This window comes from Erithacus rubecula (assembly GCF_903797595.1).
Source record: "Erithacus rubecula genome assembly, chromosome: 1".
Lineage (NCBI taxonomy): Eukaryota > Metazoa > Chordata > Aves > Passeriformes > Muscicapidae > Erithacus > Erithacus rubecula.
Window position 1 is genome coordinate 43,651,209 of NC_136658.1, and position 22,629 is coordinate 43,673,837.

At 38.7% G+C, this 22,629-nt stretch overlaps 1 protein-coding gene across 1 annotated transcript in view; it reads left to right on the forward strand.

Annotated features, from left to right (window-relative positions):
- The window catches only part of EFNB2 (ephrin B2), a 44,203-nt gene that overhangs the window by 7,305 nt on the left and 14,269 nt on the right, over positions 1-22,629 (forward strand). Inside the window, exon 2 of the mRNA XM_079314433.1 lies at positions 14,952-15,235. Within this exon, the coding sequence (XP_079170559.1) occupies positions 14,952-15,235 (284 nt within the window). The remainder of the gene's footprint in view (positions 1-14,951; positions 15,236-22,629) is intronic.

Below are 22,629 nucleotides of genomic sequence, written 5' to 3' on the forward strand. Positions count from 1 at the left end.
TTTCCGAAAAGCTGGCTGAAATCTAGAAATGAACGAGATAAGCATCTGCCTCCCCCCATTCCCCTCCTCCCCGGCCAACTTACAATCACTGGGATGAGTTTGCTGTCAGCCCCTTCGGTTTAGCCGGCAGACAATATAGCTATTGTTTCATCATTTATTTTAAGTGATTTGAAGCTGTAAAGGTAGTAAAACACTCTCCTAGTGCAGCTACTTGGATGTGTTTTTTCTTGCTTTTTCTCTTAAAGAACCTTTAAATAGTTAATACTGTCTTTTCTACCCATCTGACAGCCCTGAACGCCCACAGCTTAAAGTCAGCATTACATTGCAAATCAGGAGTACGATTCAAATGAGAAATATCTACTTTATTGCCTGTTCATTTGTCTGCTAAGGGAGGAGAAGAAAGCACTGCATTTGTTAAGCACAGTCTAGACACAAGAGGAAAAAACACCGAAGCCTACAATAACAGTTGTGTCTTTCTTTACTGGGAATGAGCCTGGGATGAGCTCGGCAAAATGGAATTCATGCTGTTTGTTTGGCAGTGGCTCGGGCACTTTTAAAGTGGCTTGGTTTTTGGTTTGGGTTTTTTTTTTTTAATTTAATTATTATTCCGGGGTTTTTATGTAAAGATATTAATTGCATGCTTGAATTTATCATTCTTATCCTATCCCCTAGTATGCTGGAAATATTCACAGTTCTGGCTGAAAAGGGAACTCCAAACCCCCAACTGTCAAACTGCTGATGCTGATGTGATTTTACAAATGCAAAATAAACAAATGCATACAGGGAACCGGATGGATTGGCAGAATATACAGGGCCTGAAGTGCTCAGATGAGTTTCCTGTCTTGAAACTTAACCTTCACAAATCTATTGCAAAAGACCCAATTCATTTGCTGAAATTCTCCAAAGCACAGGGGCAACCTCATCTAATTTACAGGCCGGTCACATTCAAGCACCTTGCATTCTGCATTTGACAATGATTGCTAATGGGCCATTCAACTAAAGTATTTGCTTGTTAACAGGGAACAGAGCATGATAAATGTCCAGCAAGCTTGCAGCCTCCTTCAGCTTTTCAAATGCAGACTGGTGCATATTTATGGCAGGCAAATGACAAAGGGGGAGGCTGAATTACTCTGGCCTTATGCTTTCTGTTAGAACAAGGGTTAAAGTAATTAAAGAAATAATGCAAAAACCGATGTCCTTTGTTTGCCCACCATTATCCAACGTTTAGCTTTCGAACCTGCCTTGTCGTGTCACATTTCAGAAATGTCCCAGATAAGGCTGGACAGGTTTGACACGGAGGGTTGGGGAGTCATCTGCAGAGAGCATCCTGGACAGTGGTCCCCAGCTCTCCCTGCATCCAGAGTCTTTCCCCTCCAGGTTACCCTCACTTTAAGGAGTTTCCGCTGATAGAAAGTCGAAGGTGTATTTAAAGCAGAGATTTTGCTATTTTCACTCCCATTCCCTAAACAAGGGGAATAAGCCCCCAGCACTGAAGAGTGGGCAAGTTTTGAGAAAACATATACCTTGAGCTCAGTGTACTTCCTGAAGCCAAGTATGAAAACAAAATGGCAGAACAAAAAACAGTTTTGCATTGCTCCTCCACTCCCAGATTGATCTTAAAACCCAAAAAGATTAAATATGGACAGAAATTTTCTAAACGTGAAGTGTCTTCAGTGTCATTTTGAATTATCTGGGTTGGGGTTTTTTTGTCCTTGCAAATTCAGGTTTAATCTTAGCCTGTCTAGCTCCTGTTCAACTTCAGGAAAACACCTCCAGTGATTTCAGTGAGTACTGCAAGCCCTCCAAACCCGAAAGGGCTTTGCATTTGTAATTACTTTTCATTATAGGCAAAATTTAAATTTTCTTGTTAAGAAAAAAAAATCTATCATTTTACTCTAGGTAAGAGACCATACAGCTTTTTTTTCCTGTTAGCTGTGATGCAGAGAACTTTCCTTTGATGTGATTATATACATTGTCAAAGACAGCAAATAAGGGCAGAACCTCTATCTTTTTTGGCAATCCTGGCCAGCCAACACCCAGTGTTTATTGAGGTATCAGCATGATAATTATAATGCAGCTGATTTAAACTTTGATGTAATAATCTATGCTTTCTTCTGGTTTTAAATGTAAGTTCCAAGCCAGAAAAGATAAAGGTTGGTAGAAGATTGTGTTGCTAGGTGAATCATTCCTGATGTATGACATATACATAACTATAAGACAGGTTTCCTACCTGTAGTGTTCTTTTAAAATGTCTCATGGGTGAGACATAAAATAGGATTTTCAGAACTTTATTCGGTAGGATCAGAGCTTTGTACGGTTTAAAGGAAAGTAAAATTGTACATATATCAACAGAAAATAAGAAATTATTTGGCTTGTTTTCCACAGCAAGATAGGTTAGATGGTGAAATTATGTTAGGCTGAAAAATTTGTGACGCTGCAAATTGCTTCTCATTACTTTCTTAGCTTTTGTTTGTACAGGGCATTTATTTATATACCCTAGCCAGAGAACAGCAGTGGAGAAGGTGAACACTGCACTGTAAAGAGAAATGTTTTTTAAAGCTAATAAGAGTGATTTGAAATTTTATTATCAATTATTATTATTGTTAGTTAAAACCCAGTCTCACTTGAATGCTGTTTTATTTTGGCTTGGGAGTTTTGCCAGACTCCAGCCTGTCAGAGCTAAGAAGACTCAAATCAAGTCCAGGCCTATTTCTGCAGCGAACAGGAATCCTGGCTCCTTGCCTGCAGATTCATTCAGGAAGACCCATCTGGCTTTTGATGTTCTTCAAGTTTGAAGCAGTTTGTTTAAGGAACCTATGCAGCAAGCACTGGTGGAGGCACACATAACTGTGCTTCTTCTGACTCCTCGTCAGTGGTGCATCGTTTCACAGTTTCATTTTTGCTTGGTGCTTGCCATCTGCTTACCTACTGCCTGAGCAGCAGTTGGTTTCTATACCTGACTGGATGAAAGTGTAAATTTGGAGTTGGGAACATCTTGACTCCTTTTGAGGATTTGCAGTCCCACAGCATTCTCTGTCCACACTTCAGTTGCTTTCTTCATGTTTAATTAATTTCAGTTTAGTTCAGAAGCAGTCTAGCTTAATCACTGCACAACACTTTACCTTCAGGTTTTTGTGGGATTTGTTTTTCCAGGGTATTTCTGGGCTATACAGATTAGTTGAACAGGGAAAGTCACACTGGCGGACAGATTACTTCACTGCCTGAAAAAGAAATATTTAAAAGGTGGTTTTTAATGGTAATCACTCTTTGTATCAGACAGTTCTTGGGCACTTTTTGAAGAAAACCAAAAGCCACATCTGAGATTTATAGCGTTTCTTAGGCTTCCGTTGTGTGGATCAGTGGTTGACACCAAAGCTAGCAGGACTGCACTGTGTTCCTACAGCCTGACTTGGGACACTGTCCTTATTCAGAAAAGCTCATGTCGAGCATGTGCTGAATGCTGAATATTTTTGCTGAAGCAGGACGAATTAAGCATGAGCTGTCTTGAACCAAGGCCAGTGTGAAGAGGTTTTTCGGGGTTGGACAAATACAAATCTCTCCAAAGCATCGCTGTTTTATATTTTTTGTTAAGCAGAAAGTGATGTCAGAAGCTACATCCCTGTCTGCATTTGGAAAGAGATACATAGCTTGCCAGTAGTCCGCGTGTCCCTTGTACCAGCTGGGAGCTCAAGCAGGTCTATCAGCTGTGCCTCTGGAGTCTGGCTGCACAGGTAGCTCTGCTTCAAGTGAATTTTGTGTGCCTTTTTTAGCTCACTGTTTGCTGTAATGCCAGCAGCACATTTCTGCTACAGCTGATCGCTGAGAGTGACCCGAGATTTCCAGGTTTCCCCCTGCAAGAGGGGGTCTGGTCTGTGAGGGGTGCACTGGCTGAGCCTCCCTGCAGTGGTGGCTGAAGCAAATGTCTGTGTCTCATGAGTGCAGGGCACTCATGGGTTAAAACTGAGTGGCTGGATCTCCTGTTTACCCCCAGCTTTCTGCTGAACCCCTCCAGTGGGGCGGCTCTTCCATCTGGGGCAGGGATTTCAGTTGTGGCAAATGCATATTTTGGATGTTTGCAGAAGTTTTTAAACTACTCAGGTGCCAGTTTAGCTTCATTACAGAGGTTCAGACTTTGTAATGGGTCAAAATCTGTTTCTTCATAGTCAGATATTACTACTGCCTTGAAGGTGGCTGTGGCCACCTGATTTTATTCTGCTTCTGCACGTCAGTTGAACCTTGGAAAAGTTGGTATTTAATGTAAGAAGCAAAGTGCAGACTGATTATAGGTCTCCCATTTGGATTTTTTGCTCAAGGTCATTTTCTCCTTGACATAAAAATGATTTGCCAAAATAGGTTTGTTTCTTACACAATTCTGTTACTGATTTGGCATAACTTTCTCTGAAAATTGTGAGTTAACAATTTGTTCTACTTCCAGTGTTTACTAATTCCGGCAAATGGTATGTGATAATACATTTTCTAACAACTGCAAAGTAGATGAAATTTTGTCTTGAATTGGAGATACAATCACCGATTATTAATGTCTCATCAACTAACAAGACAGTCCCCGCCCTCTTTTATAGACTTTGCTTGGAGCATGTCTTGAAACAAGACTGTACAGGTGTGAGCAAACTGTAGTTAAGAGAAGGAAGACTGCAAACTTTGGTTGGCATCCTTATATTGTGGCTGACATAAGACGTTTGTTTTTCTAACAGGAATGATAGAGAAGAGCACAGAATAGCACAGCAATAGAACAATCTGGTTTGCACTTTTCAAAAAATAGTTCTTTGGCAAATGCCAGCTGCTCTCTGTTAGCTTTCTAAAAGCAAAGGCTTTAGTGACTTGTGTAAGAAACACACATGGTTTGGTTTGACTTTGTGTTCCGTGCTAACTACTGCTCTGCTTCTTTTCAATGAAGTGCCATCTCTTGGGTTTGGCACACCCTGCATCTGTGAGCACAAGGAGCGCAATGGTTTTGTGTTATGCTGAATTCATGACACAGATTTTTTTAATTTGACTTTCTTTTTTTATTTTTTCCCAAAATTCAAACCATATAAATACCTGATTATCTTTGCCATGAGAGCAAAGAACTACTTTTAATATTCCCAGTAGCATATTTTGAACAACAATTCTTTAATTAAAACAACATTGGTCTCTTCCTGTATTTCATGGCTAGCAAATGAGAGAAAACACCAGTGTTAATATCAAAGGGAGTCAGTTTTCATTACAGTAATGGTTCAATTGTGCAATGCTGTAGGCACTGAAATTTAATATTATTGTGACTTGTATTGTAATTGCAGGATGACAGAGGGAAATGGATTAAGTTTAAGTGTAAGTGTACACAGCAGCACATGGACTTTGTCAAATGGAAGCCGAGGGTTGGTACAGGATGGGTCCCCCTCTGGCTCTGTCATAATGAATTAGTATTTTGTAAATAACTGGCCACTAGACTATAGATTTATTACCTTTTGCATATCTATGTGGACACACACAGACACACATCGATTCTGTACTGACTGTAATTGCAGTGCAGAGTTGCAGAAAGGGAGTTGCAGAACGGGTTTATTGCCTGTAGGCTTGCAGGGTATTTGAATGTCTAGGCTTCTTGTCTTCACCTTTCATGAAAATATTCTTGCCTGCCAGTTTGTGAAGTTGTGTTCTGAAGGATACGCCCATCCTTTTAGTTAGGGCATTGCTAACATATGCATGGCCTCAGACTGGAAAGTCCTTTGTCATCCTGATGAATAAACCGAATTCAAGTTGCAGATGATCTTTGCTTTAGAAAATTATTCTAGAGACAACTAGTGTTAATGAGCAATATCCCCCTCTTTTCCAGTTGCTCATAAACATTCAGATTGCAATGGAAGACAGCAATTTAAACCATCCATTACTGATCTCTTTCATGGAAGATTAAGGACAATGAAAGCTAGATGTTTCATTTGTTTGCAGTGTGGGCAAGCAGAAGATGTCCCTAAAGCAGCACCTGATAGTGTATTAGTGACTAAACAGGATGCCCTGTCATTTTACCCCATATCTTCACACTGTTCCTCAGATGTATGCTCACACTGAAACCTGTTCTAATGTTAAAGTGCAAAAGGGGGCAGTAAAGTGCTATCCAAAAAAAATGTTTATTTTTATGGGTACTTTTTGTGGCAAAAGTTGCATTTCTCAATAGGCTTATAATCACCCATATTTCAGTAATGATCACAAGAATATCTTCTGTTTGAAAGGCTTACAAAAGTTTCCAAAGTGTATAATTAAGTGTTGTGGAAGTAATGTTCATCCTATGTATTTCCATGTACTTTGTCCTTGAATGGAGCCCTGAAACATGCTACATATTTGGAAGGAATCAAAGGCAGGAAACTTTCCTCAGATATATTTAGGATGTAGCTATATGAAGCACTTCTGAAAGAATTCCAACTTTGCTAATCATCTCTGATTCTCATGTTGTGCATTACTTAGCACCACGTTTCTGGAAAAAGCAAAATGAAAAGAATGCTGAGGCTAGGGGTTTCTGCTTGAAGTACTAAAGTGTGTAGTGGTGGCATGGGTCAAGAGTTGGGCTCTCATCCAGACCCGCATGCATCATTTGTCAAGAGGTAACTAGAAAGAGCAACTAATTACAATGCACCTACTGAGTGTTTTTTCTTTCAGAAATTTCTCAGAGTGAGCCATTTAGACTGGCTGCTACTTTGCACTGCAGCCACTTGCAGTTTTTAAACTCTACATAGAAAGCACATTGCTGCTGAAACGAAATTAAATAAAAAAGGAGAACGTGCCTGTGTGTTTCCGTGCTTGTGCATGAGAACAAGTGAGCAATGATTCCATTTGCTGAAGCTTAGTCCAGCACTGTTGTGAGGCTCATATTTCTGTAAATGCTGATGAAATGTTAATATAATACACTTTAAAATAGAACGTTGGTCATACTCATCCCTTTTTTTTCTTTTGCTCCTTACTTAAAAGACTGTTGTGAAGCACATTAGTGGTTCTTTTGTGGTAACAGGAATTGATTTAGTAAATGGATCAGAATTCTCTAGTGCTTTAAGTACTTTAAGCAGAGCAATAATGGCTTTCTGCATATAATACAAAAAGTTAATTGCCATTATTAGTGCCTTATGTGGAGGTCATGTATGAAAACGGAATATAAAACCTATATCTATTCTTTTTTAAATCTTTAGATTTAGTAAAAGATTGGATTGTGTATCTTTTCAACACTTCAGGTCTTACCCTTGTGGTAAATGTTCTAAGCCAGATTTTGCATTCTTGTGCGAAAAACCCATTGCACAGGAAAAGACGGGTCACTGTGTGCTTGCAGAAGTTTTTTAAGGCAGAGAAAACCATAACTGACTTTTACGTGGGGGAAAAAGAAGCATTCATTTTTGCACTCTGGATTTAATGGGGGTGGAGGGGTAAAACACGTTAGTTTGAAGGTTAAAAAAATAATTTTTTTTTTTTTTTTGCTCTTTTTCTGCAAGTGAGAGCCAAAGCAGCAAGGAGAAGGGCAACCTTCCAGCAAAACTGAGCCACCTCTCACAGGCAGAGATGGCATCCCACTGAAACAGACACACAACCTAATAGCAAACCCCTTCTGGCAGCTGCACCAGGCCGCTGGAGGCAGGATGCTGCCTTGGCTCCACATGGTGGGCTGGGAAAGGGGACTCTTGCTGCCCTGTGTTTGTGGTCACTCCAAGATGCCATGATCCCAGCCTGAGATGATGTGACTCCCTGGAGAGGGGCTGCAAAGTGGCCTACCTCTGCTGGACCCCAGGACTGGGATAGCCTTGAAGCCCCTGCAGCATTTGCTTTGGCTTATTTGCTTTTTGAGAAGAACAAGTTCACATCTGTAACCTCAGACATCACAGCTTTTAAGGAAACAGATCTTCTCTTTGATTGTTTCCAGTAAGATGTGCTTGGTACTGAGTTGCAAGTGACCTTCCATGCACATGAAGGGCAGAAGGGGTATGGTTTTGCCAAATATCATGTCTTGGCTGTGGGGTTTGTGTTCTCTCAAGTGGAAGGCACCTTTAGGCTTGTGAGGATTATAAGCTGAGTGGAATGAAAAAGTGTCTGCATTTCTGCAACAGCACTAATCATAGAGTTTATTTGTTGAAGGAAGCTCGTGACATCTTTCTGGAGACCAGCTAGGGCATTTTCTGATGTGTTTGGAGATGAATGGTGTCTCTGTACAGTAGAAGCTCTGTGCCTTTAGAACTGTGATGTGATGGTACAATTTGACTGTCAAATCCAGCAGGTCCATGCAAAAGAATATTTCCTTTGGGGAGAAGCATATGCACTGCACTCTAAGCCCATCCTTACATGTATTAGAAATCCCTTGTCCTATTTTAAATGCTTTCCTCTAGTATTTTGCTAAAGGTAGCACAATGAATGGATAGATGAAATGGCTAAAATTTCATACATTTTCCCAATTCTCTGTCCACTAAAATTTTTGGAAAGAGGTAATAACACTACGGAATCATTCTCATGTAGGTTATTAAGATTTCATTTGCAAACATGCTCCATTGTTTTGCCCTCCTGTAGTCAATGGAAATCTTGAAACCAATGTCAGTAAGAGCAGGTCCAGGAGAAGGCACCAAGAACAGTGTCCATTTGCATGGCTGCTTGCTGCACATCAAATGGTGGCACCACTGACGTGTTGTGTCCAGCATTGTGGTTAAAACAACATAAAACCTTTACCATTCCTTTTTTCAGTGCACTTTAAGCATTTACATCTAAAAGAAGATAGGCTGCTTTAGAGGTGAGGAAGAATGAGGAGAATGAGGTACCCCATATTCTAGGGTGGATATCAGCTATGGTTTCAAGGACTGCTTCAAAGCACTTTGGAGCTTACTGAAATGAACTTAGGTTTATTTCAGGGGAGCCTGAACATAGGTTTTTCCTTTTCAGTAGAAGTGAGAAATACAGGACTTGCAGCTTTACCAACTTGTGTTACAATATTTTATAATTTGGCTTTGTATAATGTGGTATTTGCCATTAAAGATCTTAAGGGATGAGCGTGAATATATTTGTTTATTTATTTGTTTGAATTCCATTTAGTTTCTAGCCTGCAAGTCCTATTAATGCTAGTAACCATTCTGTACATAAATTTTTTCATTAACTGTGTGGAAAAATGTTACATATAAATAAAGGTTAGCAGATTAAACTTCTTAAATTTTATTTAAATTTTATTTAAACATCCCTGTTTAGCATGTTGTGTAAAACTTTCCTGCAGTATTAAAATTATTTAATAAGACTGCACTGGTAAAGAAAAGTAGCTTCCAAAACTCACTTAAAAGAATTTCAATAATATGAATTTTTTTTTTCCTCTCAAGGTTTCATTTGCTAGTCTGTGTATAAAGCCAGTCTGTCATCTTGCTGTGTCACACTATGGCATTTTTTTCTTGCAGAGGTTTTATTTAGAGCATAGTGCATTTTTTTCCTTATAAAATTATGTTTTGAGGCAAGACTCCACATTATTTTTTTTTTAATGAGGCTTGTTTTTCTGTCTGTCCACAGCAGTTACTGATCCTGTTTTTATTGAATTCATGTTCACTTAATCTATTTAAACTGGAGTGAGATGAGTATTATAAAATCACTCTTCTGCACAAAAATCATTTACAGCTGGGTGTCTTATATGCATCATGGTCAGTGTTTTTGGATTTTATGTGCTGCAGTTTTTGGTAATCAGGAAACTAATTTTCTGCTACTTCACTGAATCACTAGACTTTTCCTGAAACTTCTATTTGCTTTGCTTCAAGCTGGTAGGACTCTCGCCTTGCTTAAATATTTCTCCTTTGGACAAAGAGATATTTGAAATATGAATGTTGTTATTTTCTCAAAAGTCAGATGATTAACACATACACTATTTAATAACCATTCTTTCTAGACAGTAAGGACTTGCACATGAAAGGTAATTCTGTATTCTGTTTCGGTCTGCAGTTTTACAAGTAACGGACTGACATACTGTGTTATTAGTATTCATGATATTTCCTTAATAAAACTTTTCAATGAATAACTTTATAGTCAGGCTCATAGTTAAAACTTCATAAAGTTAAGTGGGTAGGATTCCCCAGCAGTAGGTTTCAGGCTGCATTTTAAGAAGTGTCTTGATCGTTCACATTTTTAGGATTATTTTTGTGACATTAATTTAAAGCTGACTGCCTACACCAATTAGTTTGGGTAAGTTATTAAAGCACAGAAATTTGGCACTGCTTCTCCAGTTAAATATACAAGCCTTGCATCAAGTACTAACATGCTTTCTAAAATCATATTTATTTTATAATTACTAGAATATAGTTAAAGCTCAGTGCATATATATATTCATAGTATGTGTGCATATATGTATATGTATAGTTTTGCAGGTTGGGAAAACCTTGACAAAACACTTAGTTACATCACTCAATACTGATTAACAAAATCTCTTAAGATTTATTTCTCTAAGAATTTTTTCTCTTAATAATTTTACAATTTCAGAAATTTCTGCATACTAAGAAATGGTAAAATATTCTCAGTGAGTAAGAGTGTGGGCAGGTGATTTTTTTTTTTTTTTATTTTTTTTCTTTTTTTTTTTGAGAATTTACTATTATGAGGTTAGGCAGGTTTGAGTGGTTATCATTAAGCAAAATTCCTTTGGAATTTAATAGGGTTGAATGTGCTGAGTTTTTCTAATCAATAAGTAGATTATTAAGAAATATTTAGCAGTCAAATTTAACTTCTTGAGGACATTGACAAGTAAGGCTGCATTAGTGCCAGGAACTGCTGCTGAAAGTTAAAATGCATGTGGTAGATAAAATCATTGAAGCGTTGGTGTGAGTGGGGAGTGAACCACTCTGTTCCTAATTTCTGTTTGTCATGTGACTTTTTGGTCAAGTACAGTAATTATTTTAAAAAAGGTTTGGGATCTCTGCAAGTTGTTGTTATTTGATGAGCTGCATGACTAGTTGGACATGTGGGAGGGATTCACATCCATGGGCTTTTGCACAGATGTCAAATGTCGCCCACAATACACCAGTTTTGGGCTGACAGTAAAAATGCCATCTGTATTGAAAAGTGCCAGACAGAAAGTGCATGAATTTCATCATACAGCTTATATGGTACTTAATATACTTTTCTGTGCTTTCTCACAGCAGGCACCAGGATTATTTATTGTGAGCAGGATTTTTCAAATGCTCTGAGAGTCTCTCTGTATCTGACTGCTGACAGAAATGAGTTGGGAAGCTTGCTAAGCTTTTCTCTTACGTTTCTGTCAGGGTGCAGGGGCCTGTGTTGGTATTTAAGTTTAGCAGTAAATCATACTTAGAGCTGAAATGCAGAAAGTTAGAAGGCTTTTTATAGAACGTGATGGTTCCAGTGTTGTCGCTACCATCACAGGAGTAAAAGCCTCCACAGGATCAATCACAGGATTCTGGGAACACCTTGCTTCATCTGTATTACATCTCTGTATGGAGGAAAAAAACCACTTTCTAATTAATTCAAGGCACATTTTGATCAGACTTTTAAAGCCACTTTATTTTTGTAGGCACTGTCCTGCAAATATTTCATCAGTCTTGATGCTGCTTTGGAATACTTAAGGCAACATCAACACTTGCAGAAATGAAGACTCAGGATTAATCCTGAAGGTTTTTTAACCTCCACCAAGGCTGAATGTACATTGTCCTTTCATTTTTTTCAAATGGAAGGTTTTCAAAAATAGGATCATTAAACAGTAGTCTTAATCCTCCTGACATTTCATAAATAGCTTCAGAAAATGCTTAGTACCCAGCAAATGATTTATTTAAAGTCTTTATATAAAGTACAGTAGCAAAAGTATTACACAAATGCAGGGATAATAATCATGCCTACGACTAATCAGCCACTGTAAGTTTTGTGGTTGAACTGAAATGTGTGAGGTGAAACTTTTATATTATCTCCATCCATATTTGGGCTTTGTTGTTGTAAGAAAATAAGGGAAGTAAATTGGAAAAATATCTCTCCTAGCAAAGGTCATGATCAAAACTGCAAAGTGTGGAAAAAATTTCAATACAATCAAGTTCTCAGATTAATCCTTGCATTTCAAGCCTTTTTTCTTCCCTAATCCCATCAGCGTTGGATCCTACAAGTTCAGACACTCAAGTGGAAGGAGATTTACTGAGTTTAGTTCTAAAACTGTACGGACTTCAGAGTCATAGCAAGAATATTCCCTGCCATAAAGTCTAACAAGTGCGTTGGTTTAAAGCTCTTGTAAAATGTAGTTTTAACTGTCTGTCGGGGACAGTTCTGTCCTCTACCTTTTATGGGACAATTCCTGGCTGAAACTAAGGCTCACAAGTGTGCTTTCTCTCCTGCAGCTGTTTCTGAGGATTCCCTGGCATACCATGTCTCAGCCCATCCTGTTCATGCTCAGAGTTTGCATGGAGAACATATACTGTGGCTGTTTAATTTATATACACAAAGTATAAAATTAGAATCAGTGTCTTTTGTTTCTCAGGGCAGCTTTTAGGTTATATTATTGATAACGATGGACAGGTACATCTATCTGCCCGTAAGAATTTCATATTTGTTATGTGTGGGAATCTACATTGATTAATACACAAGCAAAGTTTCAGTTCTTTGAAATCTCCAGTGTTTCCTATTACACAGTCCTGTTATGTGAAAAAGAATTGCTGACAAGAAGGAAGTATTTGCAGCAGTGGGATCATACAGTGACCAGCCTTTTTCCTGGCATGCATATGGGGCAGTATGAGTGATTGTCATCTTCCTGAGACAGCAGTGCTGCACAGGAGCAAATTTAAAATGGGGCTGTGGTGAGACAGGGTAGTAAAGTCAGTCACAGGTGACGCAGGTTGGCTTGGAAACCATCTCTTTGCTTTTGCCTGGTCAGAGCTGGTCCCTGAGAACCAAAATCAGAATCCATGCTGCTCCCTTGGGAATATTTGCTGGCTGGGATCCTCCTCCCCATCTTTTCTTCGTACCCTTGCATAACTGGCCTCTCCTTCAGTCATAGGATCATAGAATCATGTGGGTTGGAATAGACCTGTAAGATCATCAAGTCCAGCTGTTAACCCAGTGCTGCTGTGTTCACCACTAAACCATATCCCCACATGCCATGTCTGCACACCCATGTAGTTGTCCTTCTCCAGGCTGGTAACTCCAAGGATGCATTCCCACCTTTCCATTTGTTAGAACATTTCAGCTTTCAGGAGCTGGTAGTCACCACATTCCTTTGGCATGTCTGAAAACTGGAGCAGGAGGTGCAGCTTTGCCCCGTCTCCACTTCAATCTCAGTTTGAAAAGCTGTGGCCAAGCCCAGATTCTGCAGTCTGGAAATTACACTGCACAGCACAAAAGAGCACAGTGATTTATATATCAACAGTCGCTTTTCTTGCCATAACATTTCATTGTTCTAGTTCCCTAAATCTGTAATTACATGTCTTTGTCCTGCTACGTGCTGCTTCATAACAAATATAATTCTTACACTGGCTTTGTGAGTGAAAATAATCCTGCTCAATTAGCACAGATCATAAACTCGAATTGTGTGGACCAAGCAGTTGTAAATGATGGATTTGAAATTTGGGGCGTTGCATCATCCTTTAATTTAGTGGGTTCTCCCCCACCAGTACTTCATGCTGGTGGCTCCTTTCACCAAGCCAGAGGTTGGAGGTCACTGACGCCTACAGCTTTGTTCTGCGTGGGCCTTGATACTCTAATTTAAAGTTTCCAGGAAGGCTGCCTGTGAATAAGCTAGATTTACTACGTGTGCTGTTTAAATATTAGCACTTGGAGAAGGGTGTTCATTAGGCAAGAATTGTTTCACTTGGTTTTTCAGGCCGATTCTCCATTAAGGAAGATCTTTGGCAAGTGCTGGCAGGCAGGAAAAAGAGGAAAGAAAGTCAGTCTTTTAGGTCTGTGTATTCGAGTACATTGGTTGTGTTTCTAGCTGTTGTTCTAAAACATGCACTTCTTGGCCTTAATTGAAACAAATATGTCTTAATGGAGAGAGAAACAAACAAACCTGCTGTGACTTTTGTCCTTGTAAGAGCACGACTCCTTATTTTGTGGATGAATCAGTACTATAAGTAATTTTTTTTTCTTCCATGAAGAAGTGGTCATGTTTGCCTGTTAATTAATTTGAGTAGGAAAGACAAAATACTATGTCTAACTGCAAATATTAAAGCTCACTGCCAATTTGTGTAAAAGTCTTCCTGTACTAAGAAAAAAGCACACTTGTCTTTACTAGGAAAAAAAAAAAAAAAACCCAAACAAAAAAGAGCTAAAATAATGACAGTAATGGGGGAATTTGTGAAGAGAAATCACTGTAGTGGAAAGGTCACATTTTATTGGATATAAGTGTTTTTCCCAGAAGCATGTGTGGTCCATGGATCAGGTAGATCTCTGTCCATCCCAGATCTGTAAGCATGGTCCTGGTTGAGTGATTGATGTTCCTTTGTGCTACACTAGTAATACCAATCAGCATATTAATATATTGTTAAAAGTTTAAGTTTTTTCCTGTCCCACATTGCAGTTCAATGGGATTAAAAGATTATTTTTGTCATTCTTCCATATCCAAAATTAGCAAAATATGTGCAAGAATAGTAGAAATATTAGCGAAACAGAAAAACTGAATCATAGATCTCCAGGTATTGTATTAGCTGCTCTGCATGGTTAAATGCAGTGCAAGAAACAGTAGTGCCTGCCAAGAGAGATATAAAATCTGCTGGAGTGCCCAAAACTGGGATAAGGACTAAAAGACGCAATCCATCTGTAATTTCCAAGATCTAAATAAACATCTTGTTGATATTGAATCAAGCCCAAACTATTACGATTTGGTTTGCTCAGTCTGTCATTTTGGTTTTGGAAACTGTGTTTATTCCTGTCTGTTCACTGCACTTGCTACTTTTCTGCATGATATTTTATTAAGTGTCTCAAATTTTACCTCTTCTCTTCCCCCATTCCCCCTCCTTTTTTTTCCTTCCTTTTAGATTCCTTCCTGGACAAGGATTGGTACTATATCCACAGATAGGAGACAAACTGGATATTATATGCCCAAAGGTGGACTCTAAAACTATTGGCCAATATGAATATTATAAAGTCTACATGGTTGATAAAGACCAAGCAGATAGCTGTGCTATTAAAAAGGACAATACACCTCTACTTAACTGTGCCAAGCCAGATCAAGATGTTAAGTTTACCATCAAGTTTCAAGAGTTCAGTCCTAATCTCTGGGGCCTGGAATTTCAGAAGAACAAAGATTATTACGTCATATGTAAGTTGAAACTTTCAGTTGTTCATTCTTTCAAATATTATTGTTCATTATTTTGCATGCTGTCCTGTACATTATAAGCAAACTAAGAGGACTATGAATGGGTTTGTATATTTTTACCTGAAAATGATTTCTTGCTGGCATATTTTCAATATTGTTCCTGATTTCCAAAGGACCTCTGTCTCTTTTTTCCTTGGTCTGTGTAAACCACATTAAATGGTACTTCTATGCCTGTAAAGGGTATTTTTTTTTTTTTTTTGTACACAGTATTGTGTCCTGTATTTGCATTAGAAGTTGTGTGCAGCTAAACTGTGACAGCTCACAGCCATGCTGATGGCCTTGTCCTTGGATTCTCTTATGCCAGGAGCAGGAGTACAGTGACCAGTTGTTCCCAGATGAGGCATCCTGTGTGGCATGGCTAGCCATTGCTCCAGGTGGTCTGGTGGGTCAGGAAGCATCTTCTGGCCAGTTTGGTGCCAGTTTTGTCTGTGTAGGTTGCACACAAGTATTACTGAAAGGGCCTGTAATTGAACATGCCTTTCCTCAAAACATACCTACTGCGTCCATACAGCAGCTAGGAGAGAGTTCTTGGGTAAAACCTACTCTAGCATGGTCTTGGATTTTATCCTTTTTCATGGTCCTGGCTTGCAAAACAAATGTGCATAGCACAGCCTCTGTGCAGCAGTACAAACTTTGTGTGAGTTCTGATCAGGGATTTATGGCTGAAAGCAAGTCTGGAGGTAGCCACTGTGTTCAGTGATTCAAATTACTTATGATGTGTAAAGTTAATGATGTGAATCAGGAGTTAGCATAAGCTGAGACCTCAGCAGTGTAACAGCAGTTTACATTAGTTTAGGTTTTGTCATTGTAATATTATGCCCTGTGGATCTCATTTAACCCCATGGGTGCTTTTGAAGTCTTGAGCAAGTATCCGCAGTTATTAGGTGATGGAACAGATTCTGCAAATACCTGTCTTTTCTGCAGTTGCAAGGAAGTTAGATACTTGTGTGTCCTATTTCACAGAATCATAGAATAATTTAGGTTGGAAGGAATCTTTATCTAGTCCAAGCCAAATTCAGTGTGTTGGGACGTCTTTGACTAGATCAAGTTGCTCAGAGCTCTGTTCCCAGATATGGAGCATCTACCACCCCTCTAGGCATCGTGTTCCCAGTGTTTCACAACACCTCATTGTAAAACATTTATTCACTATACTTGGTCTAAATCTACGCTCTGCTAGTTTAAGACCATTAACCCATGTCCTGTCACAACAGGTCATGCTTAAAGATTAATTTCCAAACACATTTCTGCCACATTCTTGAAAACTTCAGAATTGATAGCTGTTTCATTTAATGTCTGCCAGTATAATTGTTTCTTAATTTCTGATTTAAAAATATTGGCAGTTTTAAAAGTGCTCTGATCAAGTACTTTTAAAATGGAAATGGAAACTCATTGAATGTAAATCAATGCTCACTTCCCAGTTACATCCATAATGGTACATGGTAATGTCTGAAACAGGTTGTAGGTCACAGAAGCTTAAGTAAGAATTCACTGCATTATTTATATTAATTACTGATTTTAGAAATTACTAAGCTAAGAGTTACAGGAGATACAAACCACATTTTTTGGTTTTAAAGATTGCTTAAGATAGACAGTTTCTCTGTTTAGTTGGGGAGTATATTAAAATGTGATCCCACTTAAACAGCACTAACTTTGACAAACTTCCCACTGAAATCCAGTGAGATATTTACCAGGGTGAAAGCGAGAAAATTACGTGTTGAAAGATAACTATCTGTAAATTCAGTGAAAATGTGTAGCATAAAAATGACCAAGCTCAAATATTCGACTTAAATGAGAAAATGTGCTCATTATTTAGTAGTTCTTTTTAAAAACATTCACAGAGGACCAACTGTAGTGGAACAAATGGCAGTGTTACAATTATTACCTGAAAATTATGGGCACAAATGGAGCTTTCTGATACACTGTCAGTTCTGTCATATCTATGTCATGGATTTACCCAGAGAATTATTAAGTACGTCTCATTTTCATTAGTTTTGTATAATTATTTCATTATAGCAATAAGACATAATAGACATTGCATTTCCTGGAAGATTACAGCATAACTTGGTTGAAAGAACTTAGTCAGCCTTCATTCTAATGCCTCAAAAATCACACTGGCCTAGCAGTAATACTAGAGTGCCTCAGGGTATTATTTTTCCTACTCATTGTGGCATAAACAAATGGCTAACTTATCACTCTGTTGCTGGCATACTGGCTGAGCTTCAGCAAGAGTACCCATACATTTTAATAGGCTGGACAAAAAGCACCCCACCCTTGAAAACCCAGCCATCCTGAAGCTAAAACACTCACTTTCCTGTCATTCAAGGAGAAGACAATAAACTCAGTGATGCTGGTCTGAGAAACACTAAGAGGCATAGAAAACTAGGCCAGTGCTCAGCTAGGACACCATTTTAGAGAGTACTGGAGCTAGATAAGGTTTTACCAGTTTGTATTCAAAAGCTCATGACACAGCCTTGTCAGTGCAAGTTCTGCTAGTCGGGACATTTGCTCTCATTTTTATAAAATGCATCTTAGTCATGTGTGCAAATCAGGCTTTAAATTGTTCGCATACATTCCTATTCACAGACCAGTAATTTCTTCCCTTCCCTTCCCTTCCCCTTCCCCTTCCCCTTCCCCTTCCCCTTCCCCTTCCCCTTCCCCTTCCCCTTCCCCTTCCCCTTCCCCTTCCCCTTCCCCTTCCCCTTCCCCTTCCCCTTCCCCTTCCCCTTTCCCTTCCCTTCCCTTCCTTTTGCCTTGCTTGTTCTGTTGGGTTCTTTCGAGCATTGGAAAGGCTGTGAAATGAAGGCAGTGATGGCAATTTATGTGCCAGCTTTTGATTTTGAAGTATTTTAGGATCTTGCATTCCCTCAACTGAGTGGCATCAAACAAACCTAACACAGGAGCTCACTGAGCTCAGCATCTTTGCAGTGCTTGCTGTGGCTGTGTCTGCAGCCTTAATCTCACGCTGTTTATGCTGGCAGGCTGTTGTCAGCCCTTTAAATGTTTTGTGCATCGTCATGTACCTTTATCATCTTGCTGTTATTTGAAAACAGAGTTTGTTTTTCTAAGGTAGTAGTATGTGGTTCATGGAGCTGTATTAAACAGTGAAATCTCTATTCATATTAGGGGGTTAGTCATTTTGGGATGAGGAATTGCAACACAGGATGAAGCAGCTTCCCGAACCCTTTAGAGACATGTGATTGCACAGGAATTCTTCAAGCCATAATTTTTATATCATCCAGATGTATTCATGATAGGTATAGCAGAAGGAGATCTTTTCTATTCAGTGCTTCCCTAAGCCTTAGTGTATAAAATGTTCTCATTTCACAATTCCTGATTTTTTAAAAAGTATGGGTAAGTTTCTCATATCTGTTTTCACATTTAGTGGCAGTTTAATAAATAAATAATAAAAAAGTAAGCCATTTCTTGGCAAGATATTCCTCAATATGACTATCATTATCCAAAGAGTTAATTCTGTGAACAGCAGTAATTGGAAAGACGATACTGAATGGTATTGTGAAAGTGAATAAATGATGTAACAGAATGTCCTTGCTTTTCTCTTCTTTGCTATCATCAATTTTTCATTCCTGGGAAATGAATAGATTAATTTTCCTACAGTTACCTGATTTCTTTTCAGCAGAACTGGAGAAGGTCAAATGTACTTGAGATTCAGAAGTATTAATGTTTGATTATCCTAAAATATGTGACCATTTAGCTAACATATCATAAGTCTCCAACGAAATCCTTAATCGAATGCATGAAGGAAGATACATCATGCCCAGCAACATAAATATCTGTGTGAAGGGGAGATTTGGGCAGAAGGGTGTGAAGATTTGTAATTCTGATGTTTGCATTAAAAAGTCTTCTTATGTCTTTGCATGGTTAGGGAATAAAGTGTAATTTTCTGCTGTTGTGAGAGTTGCTCAGAGCAAGCAGTGAATGTATTCTCAATACTGAGGAAGTACTCAGCACTTGATCTGCAAGTACTTGGGTCATGGTGTCACTGCTTCAGTACCTCTCTTGGATGCAGATTCTCCTTGTTTGTGAGAGAGATGCATTTGCATAGTTCAAGTGCATTTCATCTGCTAAAGATGTTTACTCCTGGTGTAGAGGAATCATCCTGAGCCCTTCCCAGGGAACTTGGCCTTTAGTCAGAGGGCCTGGGGAGCCTGGTGATACACTGGGTTAGTGCTCAGGGAGCTCTGGGGGAAGCCTGTGGGAAGCTGTGCCAGAGGGAAGGGAGCAGTGCCATAGGGAAGGGAGCAGTGCCTCCTCCTCCAAGCCACTGTCAAGCTCCTTAGGTAGTTTGGCCAAGCAAGCACATATTCTCTTCCTTTGCATAAGTGAAGTTTATGAGCTGACATCCTCAACATTGAAAATTAAGTCACCTGAAATGAAATCTTCACCTGTTCCAAATTTGTAATAGAGTGACTTGGGACTTGGGAAGGGGCTACAGAATGGTTCTCTGAAAGATTCCTCTATAAGGCTTGCTCTGCCTGGACCTCATTATCCGAACTTGCTGTGCTAATGATGCTCATTGGCTTTGACGTTGGCAAAATTGAATATGCAGCTTTCCTTAAATGTTTTTTTGTCAACTTTTTTTTCAAGTGACCCACTTGCATAATTGGCTTCTGACTTAAATTAAAAAACATATATTTATATATATTTGATCCCTGACTGATTTAAAGGTTTATACTGGCTAGTAGCACTATATTTTGGATAACTGCTTTAATAGTACTGTGGGTTTTAAAATCAAAACAGTCATTCTGAAACTTTAGCATTAGCTGTGTTTGAAAAAAATCACAAGGCTTTTTATGTTTTCACTTTGTCATTCTGTTACAATTAAAGGGCAATAACTGTCTGAGGAAGAACATATTAAAGGACAATATAGATTGTGCCCTGAAATATGGCCCAGCTGGGAAGAATAAATCTCTTTGCATGGCCAAATAGATTTACATTAAAATGTTATTTTAGTATTCTGACCAGTTTAAGCACTGGCTAATCTGTCTGGCTGGGCATTCTGAAAATGTTCTGAGGCAGATTTCAGCCTGCAGCCCCCTGTAACCTCCGAATCACCTAGTGAAAGCTGCCCAAAGGAAACAGTAAACAGGTTTTCCTTTGTCAATGCCAGACTAGCCAAAATGGAAATAAATACTGTATCAGAAATTCAATTCCTTTACTTTTGCAACAGAGACATTTTTCGTGGTTTCTGTTAAAGACTCTGTGGTCCAGAAATCTACTGGTTTGGGTTTTTTTTTTGTGGTGGTGGTGGTGATGGTGTTAATGAAAGACAGTGCGGTAATAGTCACTCTGATTCCATTTGTACAAAGATCGCTTTTTTCCTTCCCTTTCTTCTCCTCCTTCCTCAGAAAATTAGATAAATAATTTCTCCTTAGTGTAAAATGATATCCAGAGGTCAGTCTTTGACTTTGCTGAAGAGTCTTTTAAGGGATGTATCAGCAGTACCACTTAGCTCTTGTTGAATGAAATATAAATACAGCTTATACAAATAATATTATTAGAGAGAAAAATCACTGTCTGTGCAGCTTCAGATTTCTAACAGAGTCTAAGACCTGCAGGATTAATGGAGTCATGGTCCTTTGGGGTTTTGTCCCAGACCACACAGGTCTTGTAAGAGAATGAGGCTATTTTATATTGATGGACTTTGTTCATATTCGGTGCCATTACCTAGGCAATACCAATCGTTTATCTCCTTTAAAGTAGACAGAGATAGTTCAGCAGGAAATCTGTTATTATGTCTCTATTCCTAAGGGAAGGAAATGAAAGATAAGAATGCTCAGTTTGTTAATTGATGGCATGTTGTGAAAAAAATACAGTTATCTTCCCCCACACCCCCGCAAGTATCCCAGATATATACAGAATCAGATGAAAATGAAGAATAATTGTTCAGACTGGAAGAAAAAATTATTCAGGAAGTACTCATGAACTGAACAGATTTTAAAATTTCATAGGAAGCTGTTTAATAGTTTTAGTCAGTATTTTCATATCTTGCTTTCATAGTTCATCAGAAGCAGTTTATGAGTACAGGAACTAGAATACATTCACAAAGAAAGATACAGTATTCTCCCTTAAAAGTCTTCTTCTATCTAGTATTCATAGCGCTTTGCAAAAAAAAAAAAAAAAAAAAAAAAAAAAGCTTAAACCCTGATCTTCTCCAAAATGTGTATGTTCTTAGATTTGCATAAACATCCTTAACAGGACTGCATGCAGAAGAAGAATGCGCTGAGTGTGTATTTTATCCTTTATATTCAGGATATGAGTAACTGTTTAAATCAAGGGGGTGTGTATTGGAAAGACATGCCACGCTATGAGGAAAGTATGAAGAAAGTATCTGTCTAAACTAAGAGTGCACTATCACACTGAAACACATTTAAATTCTGTTTTTTTCCTAAGTTCAGTTATGGTCCTTTAGCTCATCGGGTGGAATAATTGTCTTTATACAGTTGCTTGTATCATATGTGTTACATACTGCAGTATTTTTAAAAAATGAGATTTATAAAGACTTTAATGAAATTAATTTTAAAGACTTAAAATTGTTTGCCTCATTAAAGTCTTTACATTGCTGGAATGGAGGGAAATATACTTTTGTCTGAGAATTGCATTAACTAAAACAAAAGGCTGAAATGGTTGAAAACCAGGGTTAAATGTCAGTTGGATTTTTTTTCCTGACTTCGGTCAATCCTGGAAACCTTGGATGAAGAATATTTCAGGGTTTATTTTTGATAAATCAGACTATAAAACTAAGCCCTAATGGCAGTCTTCCAGTTTCTTTTTTTCAGTCCCAAGGAAATCATGCAAATATTTCTGGAAGTAAAAGCAGGATTAGGCTTAAGGTAGTCTTAGCTGTTCTTGGAGAAGAGTCCATATTAAGCTGATAAAGCTGGTTTTTAAAAGCATGTTTGGATCTTTGTTAGCATGATTTATCTGTTTTCTGTTTGGTAGATGAAGACAACAAAAATCACTGCAGCAGCAGAATAGTCCTTATGTGCTCACGGGCTGCTGTGAGAGAAAAACAAGAGTTCTAAATCCAAATCCTGCCAGGAAAACTTAAAATTATTTGCTTTTCAAGTATTTCGTGTTAGGACATGAACATGTTAGACCAGAACAGCCCAGCTGATGGCAGAATCTCAGAATGGATTGGTTTGGATGGCACTTCTGGAGCTCATCTGGTCCCCTGCTCAGACCTTTGCTCAAGCAGTCCCACCTGCAGCTGGTTGCCCAGAACTGTGTCCAGCTGAGTTTAGAGTATCCCCAAGGATACAGCCCCTCCTCCTGTGCAGTGCTCCAGTTCCCATCGTCTCCATGAGCATTTACTGCAC